A 16,002-nucleotide genomic window follows, 5' to 3' on the forward strand; every position below is an offset into this window, starting at 1 on the left:
GGTGGTGGTCGTGGCTGCCAACGTCTGGGGGGGGAGGGGCAATTCAGGTAACGTGAAGATGTTCCGGGATCAGACAGGGGTGGCAGGCGCACAGCCCTGGGAATGTGCTAATGCCACTGAACAGTACACGTCAGACCTTTACGCCGCGCGAATCGTGAACCGAGAGAGTCGTCACAAAACTAAAGGCCGCCATGGAAGGCCACGCAAGTCTGTAGTCCTGGATGGACTCCCACGAGCCAGCCAGCATCCTCCCGCTTCCCCGGGCAGGACTCGCGAACTTCACCCGACACGCAGCTTCCACGCGCGGCGCACACGGGACCTAGAATACAACCGTCTCCCACACCCACAGGGGACGTGTTCCAAGACCCCCCCGGAGGCCTCCAAGTACACGTGGCATCAAACCCTGCGTGGGCTTTTTCTGTGTGGACACAGCTGCGATCAAGTTTGTCAGTTAGGCACGGTAACAAATCAACAACGCCGAGTCACGACGCGGTAACACCATGACGATATACTGGAACGGGAACGTGTGAGCGTGGTCTCGAAGGATCTCAGCGCCGCACGGACTCCTGTCCCTCAGCTCGTCACCCACGTGAGCGGCACAGGCACGTGACGCAGCGAGCCTACTGCTGCCCTTGTGACGAGCTGTCAGGACAACGTCTGCTCCCCGCTGACCTCGGGTACCATCCGCGGCTAAGGGGGGGCCGCTCTACGCCATTCTGCGTCAGCCCTGTCGTGTCAGCTCATTTCTAAGGAAGTTCATCTCGAGACAGGAAGACGACAGCACTAACTAACAGAGACCTACGCGTTTATTCCCACGTAACACGTTGGTCAACGTCTAAGCTTACGGTCCTTTCAGAATCCGAGCGTCACCCCTTTTATCTTTTTACCTGTAAGTACAAACGCCCCTGCAGTCGCAGGCCTGTCGCTCCTGGGCTGTGCCCTCGGGGCCGCACGTGGCTCCTATGGGGTCTCCGGCACTCACTGTTAGGAGCTCAGGAGAGCCATTCCGCCCACCTTGCCAACTGCTTCCGCTGACTACGTACACCTAAACAGAGGCTCCGACACTCCTCGAACGTATCCCCGCCCGGGACACTCTTGGGACTCAAATCCCCACAACTTCCTGGTTGTTTTGCAAGGGCTTTCCATGCTATGCAAAGATTATCATTACTTCGGGGCACAGTCAGAGCCCCCGTTACTACTCCGTCCCAGGCGTAAGAAGGAAGGAGGGGCGGAGGCCTCGGTCTCAGAGGAGGAGCCGCAGGAAGGCCGAGGGGTGGGAGCACCCAGACTCCCAAGGGCACCCTCACCTGGACCACCAATGGCTTCCGCAGGTGCCGGTTCCGCAACTTCCTGGGCTTCGGCAGGAAGAAATCCGACTGCATCTGTGAGGAGACAGCGTGGGCCTGAGAGCGAGCCCCCAGAGCCCCCGGGACGCAGGGCCCCCCCCTCCGCCAGCAGGGCGCCGCCCCCACTTACGCTGATGGAGTTCAGGTGCTGACGGAAAGTCAGTTCTGTCTCCTTACTGGGAGAGTAGAGCTTCCCGTGTCGGCTGTTGGGCGGCAAAGTAGTGGGGACAGCGAAAAGGCCACCGTCTGAGTCACTGCTGCCTGTGCTGGAGGGGCCAGCCACCAACAGGGGTCTCGGCGGGTTTCTCAGACCTAGAGACCAAAGGAGAGCCAAAACAACCACTCACCCAGCAGCACCCCCAGCACAAACAGAGCGGTCTCGGGAAGAGAACTGGGAAGGAATTCGGGACAACTATTCCGATTTCAGTCCCCAAACCTACTTCCTATCTTCTCCCTGGAACTCTAGCTCCCACTGTGAGTAAAACCTTGGCCCTCGCCGATAAAGGCACTCTGCCGCTTTCATCGACAGCAGGAAGCGCAGACAGGCCTTCAAAGACATTTCAGAGCTGGAAGAACCTTCCAGACCATCTTGCGTAGACCAGAGGTCGGCAAGCTTCCTCTATAAAGAGTCAGAGAGTAACTGCTAGCTTGCTGGGCCATACAGTTCTGCAGCTGTGGCGTAGGCGGCCGGCCCCCAGCAGCCTGTGCGCCTGCGCGAGGCCACGCGCCACGGTCGACCGGTCCCGGCTCTCAATCTCTGTTACACCAGAAACAGCCCGGAGGTAAGAGGACAGAAAATATTTACTTAGGAACCACGACTTTGGGACTCTGCTGTTTCCTGCATGCACCCTCATTCGTGGTGGACACGGGTCCCCTCTCCTTAGCTCATTTACAAATCTGTGAAATTCAGCTCCTGCTCGTGCAGTCCAGAGACAGACCCTCTAGGCACCAGTTGGACTCTGGCACCACAAACGTATTGGTCTAGAAGGATCCCCAATTCAGAAAGAGATGTGTGTCAGGGTGCCTGGGTGGCTCAGTCAGTCAGGCATCCGACTTCGGCTCAGGTCATGATCTCAGGGTTCCTGGGTTCGAGCCCCACGTCGTGCTCTGTGCTGGCAGCTTGGAGCCTGGAACCTGCTTCGGAGTCTGTCTCCCTCTCTCTAACCACACCCCCCCTTCCCCCGCTTCATGCTGTCTCTCTCTGTCTCAAAAATAAACATTAAAAAAAAAAGGAAAGAAAGAGATGGGTGTCCAAGAACGCACAGAATTATGTAATTTCAAAAACAGAACGGAAGGCAGGACCACACCATCCACCAGCCAGCCCCACCATCGACACTTGAGCCTCCATCCGCAAGGACACCAGACCCAGTCTCGGTCACCCCAGAGGACACCACACGGTGCTCTCGTTCAACAGGCAGGCTATTCCCCACACACAGAAAACAGGAAGCTAGTGACGTGCTCAGAACGTCTCAGAAAACAACCCCGGAGAACCACTAACACACAGGACGCTAAGTCTGTTCGGTCAGATTAAGAACAAGGTGTGGGGCTGGTGGTCATCACACAGAGACCCCGGCTGGTGAGGGACGTTCAAGACGTCCAGGACGGCCAAGGTCCTGCAGCGAGAGCACCCACCTACAGGGACCGTTATGACACCCTTCACACCTGGCGAGGACGCACAGCATGTGCCCGTCCTCAACGCCTGTTGCCCCCGTGTACCAGGTAACCCAAGTCATGACCCCGAACTTAAGCTGCTCCCCAGTTACAGCTGGGACAGAGGGACAGTGCAGACGGGCAGGCCAGAGTTAACTGCTCGGAAATCCCTTAACCCGAGGGCTGACTTGTAACGTGAAGGGAAACACTCCCTTCTCCGACTCGCAGCCGCCGATTCAGCATGTTAGAGAGGCTTCCGCTGACCTCACAAGGATCCCCCGAAGCGACCCAACTGTCATGGGCCACCGCTTGTTTCCCACCGGGAGCGCCCCAGGACCTCAAAGCCTTACGTGCCAGGCGCGTGCTCACCTCCCCGTGAGGGGTGGGGATTTCTGCTCTAACACCCGGGCCAGCGGGGCCGGGCGTCAGGCATCCCCGTGCCCTCAGCTGACACGGCCCACGCGGCCAGGAAGGCACCGGGACGGACGGGTCTCACCTGAGGAGCAGGACGCGGAGCTCGGAGAGAAGGCCTTGCTGTTGCGCAGGGCGGACTGGCTACGCGGGCAGCGCGGGCTCCGGGAGCTGACAGTCACCACCTTCCCTGGCGGGGTCGCGGACTGCTCCTCCTGGGCGGGCCTCGCAGAAGCCGTGGAGCTGACGTTCCCTTCTGGAGCCTGGGACAGAAAGGGCCACCACAGGAGCCCAACTCAGCCCGTGAACAATGGTTCTGGGATGAATGCCCCCGAACGGAAGGCAGGAGAATGCCCTCAAGCTTAGGGGACACCAACGGGCTCAGAGACCACACTTCTACAAAGGCAAAGGGCAGCGTCCCCAAATCACTTGGCAGAAGGCCACTTTTAAAAGCCCCTGGTCGGGCACGCCCTCAGGGGCACAACCATTCTCTGCTCCTGGCTTCGCTGCCCGTAGGTGACACGGACAGGCCACCCCCTCGTGGGGTGACAGGAGGCAGAGATGTGTGAAGGTAGCGGGTCTCCCACCAGCCTACGAAGTGCTCGCGCTGCTGGAGGGAGCCGCTGGATGGCCGGTGACACCAACCACGTTTCAAAGGCCCGCCTGAGGGGGATGCACCGGCCTGTCCTGATCCTGAGCTGGAGATTCTCTACAGTTAACCACACTCACAGTCCAAAAGCCCTCTGCGGAGTCGGAATGCCAACCTCGGGGCTCTGCAGGCCCCAGCACGGGCTACTGACCCGCAGAGGCCCCGGGGGGAGACACGCCCTCAGGCCCACCTCAGGCCTCACTCTGGTGACCTCCTCCCCGACCGCCCCCAGGGCCCACCGGGCCGAGCTTTCTGTGAATTAGGGAGCCCCGTCCCCTGCTGTCAGCACAACCTGGTCTGCTCTGCTTGCTCAGTGACCCTGCGTCCTCCTGTGCCCCCACAGCCCCTGCCCACCTTTCCCGTTCTGTGGGACCCTCCCTCTCCGTCCCCTCCCATGTGGCTTATCCAGCGTCCCCGTCCAACCAGCCAACAGCGCGCCCAGCAGCCTCCCGACGAGGTCCCGGCTGTCTGGCTCGCAGGCTCAGCCGGCCCGCCTTTCACTCAAGGTCTCCGCGCTCAGCTTAGGCCTCTGCCCGCTGGTTCTCACACCTGAGCCGTATCAGAACTGCCTGGGTCCGGAGGTCCAGACGGGGTCTCTGGGCCACAAGAGCCTGCATCTCCCACAAGTCCCCAGGAGACGTGGAGGCTGCTGGGCCCCACCCTGGGGCCATGGGTCTGAGCACCCTGCTTTGAGTTCTCTGCAGGGTTTCCAAGCTGCTCCTCCCTCCTCTCCCAGGCAAGGCCAAGGCCAGGACCTGCGTCCCCTGCCGCCCCAGGCTTCTCAGGAGCTGGCCTCACTTGGCCTCCTTCCCCAGGGTGCCGGACACACTTCTGTCTCACCAGGATCCTCCCCTGAGGCCTCCAAAACCCTAATTTGAGATCGCTTCCTAAATTCCTCATCTCTGTCCAGTTACCCAAACACGGCCCCTGTCTGCGCGCAGGTCGCCGGCCTCCACCCCACTAAATCTAAAGGCTGCTGCTCACCCTCGGGCCGTACCCATGCGGCCTCTGCAGCATCCGGCCAGTTCCCACCCACCCGAGAGCACCACCTCCCCCACGGCACCACTCGCACCCTCCACGTACTAAGGGAGCACCTCTCAGAGGCAAAAGCCGTGCAGGGACGCAGCCAGGAAGGGGATGGGGAGCCTGAGGGAGAAGGTTGGGAGATGGGGGAGGAGGCTCACCGAGGGCCGTCCGCCCAGGAGAAGCGGGTGTGCTGTGCAGACGGGACTTGGCGCCGAAGGGTCCACAGGGACCCCACAGTCCCGTTCTGTCCCCCAAGCTCCACTCCCTCCTGGCCACCATGTTCTGCCCGGAGCTCACGAACCCTCCCGCTACCGCTGAGCCCACACAGCAGCTTAGGAACCCCCTGCCGTTTCTTGTGCCCAGGAAAGCCCACCGGACTTTCTCATCGGTGGCACCTTCCCACCCCGTCTCTGCTGACTGGACGCCCCAGGAGGGGGTCACAGCCACTCCCCTGGCTCAGGGGCCACCCCATCACAGAACCTCCTGAGGAGCCCCGGAGCCCTCACCCCGTGGGGCGGAGCCAGCACCCGTCCGTTCTCACCCCCTCCCTCCTCTGAGCCTGTGCCACCGTCCTCCAGGACGGCCACACTAAAGCACAAACCGCCCTGTCGTTCTCTCCGTGAAACTCGCAACGTTCCTGATGTTAGCCGAAGCCCAACCCCCACTGGGCTCCTGGAAGTGGTTGCTGCATTGCAGTCCCCTCGGCCAGCACGTGAGGGCTCAGCGTGATTACTGAGGCCTAGCAAGGCACGGCTTACCGGTCACTGTCGTCTTTGGAGCCTCGTGTGAGCCACAAAGGACACTGCCCGGGCCTGGCAGCAAACAGGAGCCCTGCTCTATGAAGCATGGCCTCTGTGGTCACCCCAGTCCCTCCTGCTGCCCTTCCAGCTGAGAGCCCTGGGGTACATGGTCACCCTGGGCCCTCCTCCCCTCTTGCTGAGAGCCCCGGGGCACATGGTCACCCGGGTCCCTCCTCCCCTCCCGCTGAAAGCCCTGGGGCACATGGTCCCCCCTTCTCCCCTCCCTCTGAGAGCCCTGGGGCGCATGGTCCCCCCGGTCCCCCCTCCATCTGAGAGCCCTGGGGCACATGGTCACCCTGGGCCCTGCCTCCCCTCCCGCTGAGAGCCCTGGGGGCGCAGGGTCACCCCGATCCCCCCTCCTCCCCTCCCGCCAAGAGCCCCGGGGCGCACTAACCAGCCTGGGGTTGACCTCGGTGGAGATGAGCTTCAGGAGACAGCTGAGCAGGCGCTGCTTGTGGAAGGTGGGGGGCGGGGAGCCGCCGCGGGGGCCCTGCGCCTGCCCGCCGGGGGCCTGGCCCTCGGGGCCCAGCACGGCCAGCCAGTCGTACTCCAGCTGCAGCTTGTTCGGCTTGCCCATCATGAGGTAGACTTCGGCCAGCGTAAGGCTTTCGGAGGTCTGCAGGTTCCAGCCCTCCTCACGGAGCTGCTGGGCGAGCCGGCTGGCAGGGACGTCCTTCGGAGGCTTGGCGGCAGGCTGTCCCTGAGGCAGGGGTTCCAGGGGGCTCCCCTTGTCCTGGGGCTCCTCCGCGGGTGCGTCTGCCAAGTCTTTAGTGCAAACATCTGGCTGGAGCCCGGGACTGGACTGAAGCTCTGGACCCGGTGGGGCCCGGACGGGGGATGGGGCCCCGGCCCGGGCAAGGTCGGCCGCCTCCGCGCTGCCAGGACCACGAGTCTCTGGGGAGGCGCACCCCGGGGGCCGCGAGTCCGCGCATCGGCACTGCTCGGGGATGATGAGGTCCTGACAGGACTTCATGTAGCGGGGGAAGGGGTCAAGGAGGGAGAGCTCCTCCTCCAGCTCTGGGAGCTGGCCGCAGGTGCACGGCACGTCCCCGGGCTCTCGGGCGGGGCCATCTGCAGGAGCAGCCGTGGGGGTCTTCTCAAGCCGCGCCCCTGCATCCTGGAGCCTGTCAGGAGTGTCTAGACCACCGAGGCTTGGGGCGGCCCCCTCCCCGGGGGCACTTTCAGGGGAACTCTCTCCGGAGCTCTGCGAGGCGTCGGTGGACGGAGGGGGACGTCCGGGGCCCTTGCCCTCGGAGCCACCCCGTGGACACTTCACCTGGCCCCTGGCCGTGCCCTGGCCGCTCTGGATGCCCAGGATCTGCGCTGGAGGCAATGTGTGGGTGTCCCTGGCGCTCTGCCTGCACCGGCCGCCCTCCTGCCAGTGCACAGTGCAGAAGGCTTTGGAGTGCACCACGCGGGCCACGCCCGGGAGCGGCGTCAGCGTGCAGCTCTCTCCGGGGAACAGGTGCAGGGCCACCTTCTCCTGCACGGGCGCCGCGAGCGAGTGCTGCAGCTGCCGGTCCTCCAGCGTCTTCCGCTGCCACAGAGGTCAAGGAGCAGCCGCGGCAGTGGGCCCCACCGCGCAGTGCCGGGCCTCGAGCAGACCACCGGCCAGGCACCTCCTCCCTCACCGATGTCACACCCAACGAGCCCCTCCCGGCTGGGGGCAGCCCGGGACACAGGAAGTCTGGGGCTGTCCTCGGCCGTGCCGCTCAGCCCGCCAGCGGGGACGCCATGCACGTCCCCTGCCCCGAGCCACGTGGACCAGATGCCGCCACCAGCAGTGTGGACAACAGGAAGGAGCTCACACCCGAGCCCCAGGACAAGGGGCTACGGGTTTAGTTCTGGTTCTACGCAACCCCGTGGGCCCGCTGTACTCTCAGGCCAGAGAAGCGAGACCCCACCCTCAGGCGCAGGGGCCGCGGAGTTCGGGCGAGTTTGTTTTAGTAGGAAAAGGATACGATCCGCACTTCGTGGAGCGCCCACTTCTGTTTTAAGAATTCGATGAGGCTGGAGACCTTCCGGTGGAGCTCCACGATCATCCTGCCGAGAAATCACAGGCAGGACACGGCGGCCATTACACAGGGAGGGGACCTTCTGAAGGGCAGCGCAAGGCCATGAGGCGAGGCCATGGGATCGAGGAAGGGGTATCAGAGGGGCCGAACCCACAGTACCCCAGCAGGCCACACACTCCTTGTCTTAAAAATGAACGCTTTAAGTTGAAATAACTAGAAACTCACACGAAACCAGAAGAAAACAAGAGCAATCCCTTGTGCCCACTGCACACAGTACGAGATCTCCCTCAGGACACAGGCCGTGATGTGACCCACCATCCTGTTCTCTTAGCACCTTTTGGGCCCAGAAAGCGTGGCCTGACCAGACTTAATCGATACCAAAAAAAATTTAAAACAAGGAAACAATGAGGTCCTGACACAAACAAACCTCAAAAAAGTCCTGCTCCCATGGAGCGCCTGGGTGGCTCAGTCAGTTGAGCATCCGACTTCGGCTCGGGTCATGATCTCATGGTTCTTGAGTTCAAGTCCCGTGTCGGGCCCTGTGCTGACAGCTCAGAGCCTGGAGCCTGCTTGGGATTCTGTGTCTCCCTCTCTGTCTGCCCATTCCCCCCTGTCCCCCAACCCCGTGTCTGTCTCTCTCTCTAAAAAAAAAAAAAAAAAAAAAAAAAAAGAAAAAGTCCCACTCCCTGAAAGAAGCCAGACCTAAGACCACATGGGCACCTTTGTCTTTAGTGAACTGTCCCCGGCAGGCAAATCTAGAGACAGACAGCAGATGAGTGACGGCTGGAGGCTGGCGGGGGCGGGGAGGGGGGCGGGCAATTTAGTGGAACGTTTCCTTTCGGGGAACCGAAATGTTCTGGAGCCAGACGGAGGAGATACTCATACAACGCTGTGCGAAGGTCCTCAAGGCCCCTGAGTCAGATGCCTTGAAGTGACTAACGGTTAATTGTACGTTATAGAATTTGACTCAACCAAAAAAGAGAAGGTATAAACGGAAGACGGTGCACACCCAACACGGGGCCCCGAACACGTATCAGACCTACACGTCCATGAAGATGACGAGAGAGGCGCGGAAAGGGGTTTTGAGGGTAAACACAAGGGAAAGATTCTGGAGCCATCAACCTGGGAACCACATCCTGCACCCCGTGCTCGGCCCACGAGCGCCTGCCCAGGTGGGACCCTGGGTCTGAGGGCCACAGTGAGTGCACGCAGGGTCAGAGAGCGCAAAGGCCCGTTCAGAGCACTGGGGGAGCCCCACTGCTCCCCACGGATGCCAAAAGCCATGTTACCTGAGCCTCGGGTTCTGAGCCAGGCTCTGCACGCGGGCCCAGGCGTGGTTGTTCCTCGGCTGCAGCTCCACAGGGACTTTCAGGGGCAGGCGCACCGGCTTCTGGTCCTCGTCGTCACTCAAGCCTATGACAAGAAGGGGCCGTGAGAGCCGGGCACACGGACGCCAGCGCAAAATGTGAAAAGGTGCTCCGGGCAGACGGCCTCAAGAGTCTCGAGAGGGAGACTGGCAGGGGAGCCTGCGAGGCTCCACGTTCTGAAGGAGAACTGCGACGTGGCCGCTTGTACATCTGGGAGCCCGAGCCACGGACCAGGCTGCGACGGGCCAGGAGAGCGTCACCTGCGATGCCGGCTGCCACTTGGTCTGAACGAGCCAGGGCCTCTGAGGGCACCCTGATCTCCTATGCAGATGCGCTGCCGTGACCAGGGGTTTCAACTGCAGGTGCCGCCAACCGGCAGGACCACGTTCAGTAGACTCTGAACCAGCGCGAGACTCCGAACCGTCCATCGAGAGCCCGCGCGAGCCCCTGCCCCAAGTCCATGTTCACGTACCATCTGGGTCACACAGCTTCTTCAGAGCTCGGCACATGGGCGCTTTGATCCGCAGGTTTCTCCCTTTGTAGCGCACGGTGGTGGCCCTGGGAACAGAGTTTCAAGGAGACAGTGAGGCCTCCAACTGACCGGCCTCTCCCCACCTGGCACACACACAAGGGCCAGCGTGCCCGGAACACACAGAGCCTGGGCAGGTGAGGGTCCCCAGGAAGCTGCTAGGGTCACAGCTGTGCACGGCGAGACCTCAACATGACCCGGGCGGTCCCACTATTTTCCTGCCCGAGCCTCACACTGTAGAGGACATCTGCGCGCCCTCTGGCCTGGCGACCGGCGTGGCACCAGCTGCTGTCCATCCCCTGGAAAACCCACCTCACAGAAACCCCCAGCGGACATCAAACGCGTGCCCTTCTCTCCTCCCCTTCCGCCTCAGGTCCCGCGAGAGAAAGTCTGAGCCCCCTCGCGATGAACACCACTGTAAACCACGGCAGTGGTGCCCGGGGAGTACGGGACACTCTCAGCCGGCAGGCACGGTGCCACTTGTTCGTGCTCTCCAGAACTGACCTGTGGGCACATCCACACTGTCACAGCTGTGGGTGACACTCCGTCTGGACGCTGCTATGGCCAAAATGTATATAGTACACAAACTAAAGTAATTCCATGTGACCGACAAACAGGAAAACCACAACGGTAGCTCCTTTCAAAAAGCACACTTAGAATGCTCCAGAGATAATAACAGCCGGCTGCTCTGCAAAGCGGCAGTAAAGTCACGCACAGGCAGGACAAGTCCGAAAGACGCTGCAGCGCCACTGCCCTGGGCCCTGCTGCTCTCTCGCTCTGCCTCCGGAAAGTCACAAAGGATGCACGTTGGCTGGAACTGCCATACAAAACACGGACCTCCGGAACGAGCTACCCGATGCCAGTGAGCGAAAGCGGTTTTCATTTTGGAAAAATGGTCAAGGTCTGTATACCGTTTAGGACTGTGCGTTAACCAGTTCTTCGAATGCTGGCCAGCTGGGACCCCCTCCAGGAGAGCTGCTCTGTCCTTGCCATTCCTGAGAAATCCTCGGTGAAAAAGTTACAGAACGCACGCGGTGTGCTTCCAAGGATGTGAAAAAAGCGACGGATTTCTATCTGTACGCACCGACCTCAGAAGGACACGCGTGGAATCTGCGCACAGTTACTTCTGGAGAGGGAAGGGGGTGGGGGGCTGGGGTCCGCTTCTGTTTTACACCGAGGGTGTGCGCCACTGACGTTTTTACAAGGTCGTACTGGCACACCACTCACGGAGCTTTACACAGTATCGCCCTGAAATGGGAGCTCCGAAGGCCAAGGGCACCCTGCAGTGGGGCGCGGCTGGGGGGCGCACACATCGCACACGCCACAGCGCGTCCCAGCCTCTGCCTCTGAGGAAACAAGGCCGCACGCCCCTCCTCCTTGGCAAAGAAGCCGCTCAAATTTCCAACACGGGTCCCCTAAAGGGCAGACTTCACCACTGCCCCCCGTTGAGCGTTTCTAGGGCCAAGCCGGAGGCGCGACGTGGGGCAGGGCTGACGGCTGGAGACAGCCCGCTCGAACAGGAAGTTCAAGGATTCCAGCAGCGACACGCCCGTGGCCTCTGCCTCTGTACCCGGCGCCCCCAGCGTACCGCTGGGCCCCCTGTGCCGGGAATCCGATGCGGGATGCCACGAGCGGCACTGAGGACGGGCAGGCTGCCCAGAGACCAGGGGACACCAGGAGGCCTCCGCCCCTCACTGTGTCAGGTGGCACAGTTCAGAGGATGGCGTCTACGCGGAACGTGCCGCTCGCTCCACTGAGACCAAACACGTGCGGTATAATCATCTCAGTCCGGGAAACGGAGGTGGCCACGTGCGGCCGGGGGTGTGCCACAGATGGCCTCAGTCCCGGCCCGTCCCCAGCGACAGCTCTGGGGCTGGCGGGCCTCTCTGCCCGTCACTTCTCGTTCGGTCTGTGCCAAACCAACAACACAGAGCGGGAGGGGCCGTGCCAGGGGGCACCTGCGCTTGCGATAATCACATTTTCCGTTAAACTGCTCTTTTGAGACTTCCTTTTTTTTTTTTAAAGTGAAATTGAGCAGCCTTTGGTAGGACCAGAACATTCTGAGATTACAATCCCTTCCCTATTCTCTCAAATGGAAGTTCTATGAGTGGCCTGAGGCCAGAGCCTGCGGGGGCAAAGCCGTACTTGAGCTCGGCTCTGGGAGGCCAGGCAGCAGCACCCCAGGGCTCGGCGTCTGCATGAGACTCACAGGTTGCCCTCCGACAGGTTCACACAGAGGGCTCCATGCAAACCGCCCCCCTGTCGTCACTTTGACACAACAGGCAACAAGCTAATCCCTCTACACGTACACGCACAGGAGCCTGGCTTTCCCGTCTGCAAAATCACGCGATGAACCCAGAAAGCGCGTGCTAAGTCTATGCTGCCCGCCTGCAACCATCCTAGGGAGAGGGGACCTCAGAGCTCTCCTCAGCCCGTCTGCTCCCGAGTCCCACAGATCTGTAATGAAAGGACACCCACAGTTCACCGAACAAAGCCTGCATGAGAAGCAAGGATGGGAAGGCACTTAAATAAATGCCCCGCGAGCTCTGGCCTTAAATAAAGCTGCAGTTCTCCACGGGCACCGTACTGATCCCCCCCCACCTGCTTCACCTTTACGGGCCATTTGCTCTGTTTGTGGGAACCAGGGTCTGCTGCTGGAAGAATGGACACATCAGGCAGGGGGACACAAGGGAAACCTAGAGACAGACCCACACAGCAAGGCCCCTGGCTTCACACAAGGGCGCAAAAGAGCCAAGGGAGGAAGGACAGTGCTTGCAACAGATGGAGCTGGAGTAAGCGGTCACACAGCCCACAAAAACCCACCCCGGCATAAAGGGCACGTCACGTATCACGGACCAAAATTTCCCACCATAAGCCTTGCACACAAAGACACGCAGCAGCGCGTGACCTTCGGGCACACGAAGTTCTCGGACGAGACCCAGAGGTCATGGCCTGCACAGAGAGATGGCGGACGGCACCCTGGAGGGACCGGGCACCTCGCCCTGCCGTGGGCACCACGAAAGTGGGACAAGCCGCGGACCAGGGGAAAACATTGCCCGCCGCCTGTCTGACATGAGGCTCGTGTCTGCAAGGAGGGAAACAGAGGCAAGAAAAATGCAGTTTCAGGTAAGCCTCTTGACGGCCCGCAGCCCCCTAACACCTGGAGCACGCCTGTGACCTTCTGTGAGGAACTCATGGCAGCCTTCCTGCCTTAACGTTTCTGTTTGATTAAGGACTAAAAGTTACCTTAGCCTAACAGGAGCTGCCCCTCCAGGTCCTGAAAGCCTGCTTCCAAATTCCTTAGAGACTCACCCTGTCCCTAACCCCCACTAACTTAAAAGCATATACTCAGCCACTCCTCACAACCCCAGTGCGGCTTTTTCTGCCCACGGGTCCTGGCCCCCTGCTTTAATAAAATCACCTTTTTGCACCAAAGACGTCTCGAGAATTCTTTCCTAGCTGTTTGCTCATGAACCCCATCAGACGACACCTTGAGAACTTTCTAAACTCAATAATAAGGAAACGGACATGAGATTTGAGCAGGCCCATCACCAGAGACAGACAGAAGGACAAACACAAGACATTCAACGCGGTCCGTCGCCAGGGAAACACGCACCACCACCACCGGGAGATGCTGCTGCCCGTCCCCCAGGACGGCTCAGGACAGCTGCCACGCCAAGCATGCAGGGCATGGGCAGCGCCCGGGACGGTCCCTGGAGAGCGGCACGCCATCTCCCCACGGAGCGGCACATGCTCACCTGTGGACTTGCCCAGGCGACACGGAACACACACCCGCAGGCGAAGGTTTAGAGCAGTTCCTTCTGTGTAACAGTCCATGTTCCTCACCAGGGGACAGACCAGGGGACGGCGCAGCGGGGACACTGCTCTGCAGGAAAAGGCATGAACTACGGACCCACAGGGACAGATCTCAAGAGCGTACTGCTGAGTGGGAGATGCCAACCTCCGAAGGCCACACGTGGCATCACCCCATTTGGATGGCATTCCGGGAAAGGCAGGACCACGGGGGTCAGAGAGCAGCTGAGGGGCTGCCGGGGCTGGGTGTGGGAGGCGGCCACGAGGGGGTGTGGGGGTGACGGAGCCGCCCGTATCTGGATCGGGGTGGTACCCAACTCCGCGCACTTCTTGGAACTCAGAAGAGCAAGCGAAAGGAGCCAGTCCGAAAAGGACGTCTGCCGTACGACACCAACTCGGCGACATTCTGGAAAAGGCAGCTGTGCAGACAGTAAAGGTGGGAGGTCACCGGGGGCAGGGAGGAGGGAAACGACCGGGGAGCACGGGGGACTCCCGAGTCAGTGACACTACTCTGCAGGATCCCGGAACGGCGAAGCAGGACACTGCACGCCTCACTGTTGTTTACGGGCCATCGTGAGACACAGGCACAGATACTGAAGACATCAGCTCAAAACCCACTTACTGACAGCGACACGCGGCACGCGCCACGGACCACAGACGAGTCCACAGTCCAGCAGGGGAAAAAGACACATTAAAACACAACAGGACAGGGGCGCCCGGGTGGCGCAGTCGGTTGAGCGTCCGACTTCAGCCAGGTCGCGATCTCGCGGTCCGTGAGTTCGAGCCCCGCGTCGGGCTCTGGGCTGATGGCTCAGAGCCTGGAGCCTGTTTCCGATTGTGTGTCTCCCTCTCTCTCTGCCCCTCCCCCGTTCATGCTCTGTCTCTCTCTGTCCCAAAAATAAATAAATGTTGAAAAAAAAAAAATTAAAAAAATAAATAAATAAAACACAACAGGACAAGTAACACACGCCCCCGCGCGCGTGCACACTCTGGATGCACTCTTGCGCTGGTAAATCCAGGTGAAGGGTACAGAGCTGTCTGCCATACCTCTGTTCCAACCTTTCCGATGTTTAAACTTTTTCACGATAAACTGCCTGGAAGGCGAACAGAGTGACCGTCTTGCTTCTTAGACACAGGCGAGTTTGGTGTGCGACACTCGTCTGTCCAAGCAAACAAAGCAGCTGGCAGCACCTGGCGTCGATGTACTTGTCCGCCTGGGATCTGCCGGGGGGCGGGGGGGCAGGGAGGGGCGCCGGGGGAACCCCGACGGACCGGTAAAGGGCCTGACAGGTGAACACCCGCAGCGCTGGATGGAGTGCCGTGCTGACCAGTCACACGCGAAAGACGCGTCACTTCCAGACTTCATGGAGTCCCAGGGCTAGGGAGGGGCGTCCCAGTTCGCAGCTGAGGGACGAGCAAGAGCCCGTCACCGAGGGCACGGAGGGAGCGTCCCAGATGGGGCAGCAGGAGGAAATGGCAGTCAGAAACCCGAATCCCAGTGAGGCGTGCAGCCTGCCACCCACAGCTGCGTTCTGGCGACTCTCCCAAGCACCGCCCCACCCCCAGCCACAGCCTCGGTGATGGGGCCAGGAGGAAGGAGGAAGAAGGAAGAAGGAAGCAGGAGCCAGGGTACCACGCCCTGTGCTGAACCTGCCGCAGCCCAGGGCCTCACGAGCTCTGCACCAGAGCTGGCTCCTACCCGTCCCAGAGGGAGACCAGCACTGGGGGGTCTCCCTCACCCCACAGCCCTCCAGGGGCTCCTAGACGGTCCTACCACCAGGCAGTGACAGCACCCATGCTCGATGAGGCCCAGTCAAGGCTGAAGCCACAGATGTTACGTTTTCGCTGCCAGAAATACAGACAAATACGTTTTATAAACATAGCTCCACAGAACAAATGTGATTATAGCAATTTAAAGCTAATAAAAAAGAACACGTTTCCCCAACATGGAACTTTTCCCTCCTAAATAGACAAAGACACTATTGTTAAAGACTCAAATAACAAAAGACACGTGTCAAGTCAAGAATGGGGACGCCCCACTGGGTGGGTGGCCCAGCTGGTTAAGTGTCCGACTTTGGCTCAGGTCATGATCTCACAGCTCCTGACTTCAAGCCCCAGGATGGGCTCTGTACTGACAGCTCAGAGCCTGGAGCCTGTTTCGGATTCTGTGTCTCCCTCTCTCTGCGCCCCTCCTATGCTCACGCTCTCTCTCTCAAAAACAAACCCTGAGGGGCGCCTGGGTGGCTCAGTCGGTTAGGCGGCCGACTTCGGCTCAGGTCATGGTCTCGCGGTCCGTGAGTTCGAGCCCCGTGTCGGGCTCTGTGCTGACAGCTCAGAGCCTGGAGCCTGTTTCAGATTCTATGTCTCCCTCTTTCTCTGACTCTCCCCTGTTCATG

At 60.6% G+C, this 16,002-nt stretch overlaps 1 protein-coding gene across 3 annotated transcripts in view; it reads right to left on the reverse strand.

Annotated features, from left to right (window-relative positions):
• The window catches only part of CRAMP1 (cramped chromatin regulator homolog 1), a 57,917-nt gene that overhangs the window by 12,011 nt on the left and 29,904 nt on the right, over positions 1–16,002 (reverse strand). For all 3 annotated transcript variants that reach the window (XM_045462050.1, XM_045462049.1, XM_045462051.1), the window contains 7 exons: positions 9,737–9,822; positions 9,187–9,310; positions 7,844–7,925; positions 6,277–7,419; positions 3,493–3,670; positions 1,477–1,658; positions 1,308–1,382 (listed from right to left, as the gene is read on the reverse strand). In XM_045462050.1, the coding sequence (XP_045318006.1) occupies positions 1,308–1,382; positions 1,477–1,658; positions 3,493–3,670; positions 6,277–7,419; positions 7,844–7,925; positions 9,187–9,310; positions 9,737–9,822 (1,870 nt within the window). The remainder of the gene's footprint in view (positions 1–1,307; positions 1,383–1,476; positions 1,659–3,492; positions 3,671–6,276; positions 7,420–7,843; positions 7,926–9,186; positions 9,311–9,736; positions 9,823–16,002) is intronic.

The sequence above is a fragment of the Leopardus geoffroyi genome, chromosome E3 (genome assembly GCF_018350155.1).
Source record: "Leopardus geoffroyi isolate Oge1 chromosome E3, O.geoffroyi_Oge1_pat1.0, whole genome shotgun sequence".
Lineage (NCBI taxonomy): Eukaryota > Metazoa > Chordata > Mammalia > Carnivora > Felidae > Leopardus > Leopardus geoffroyi.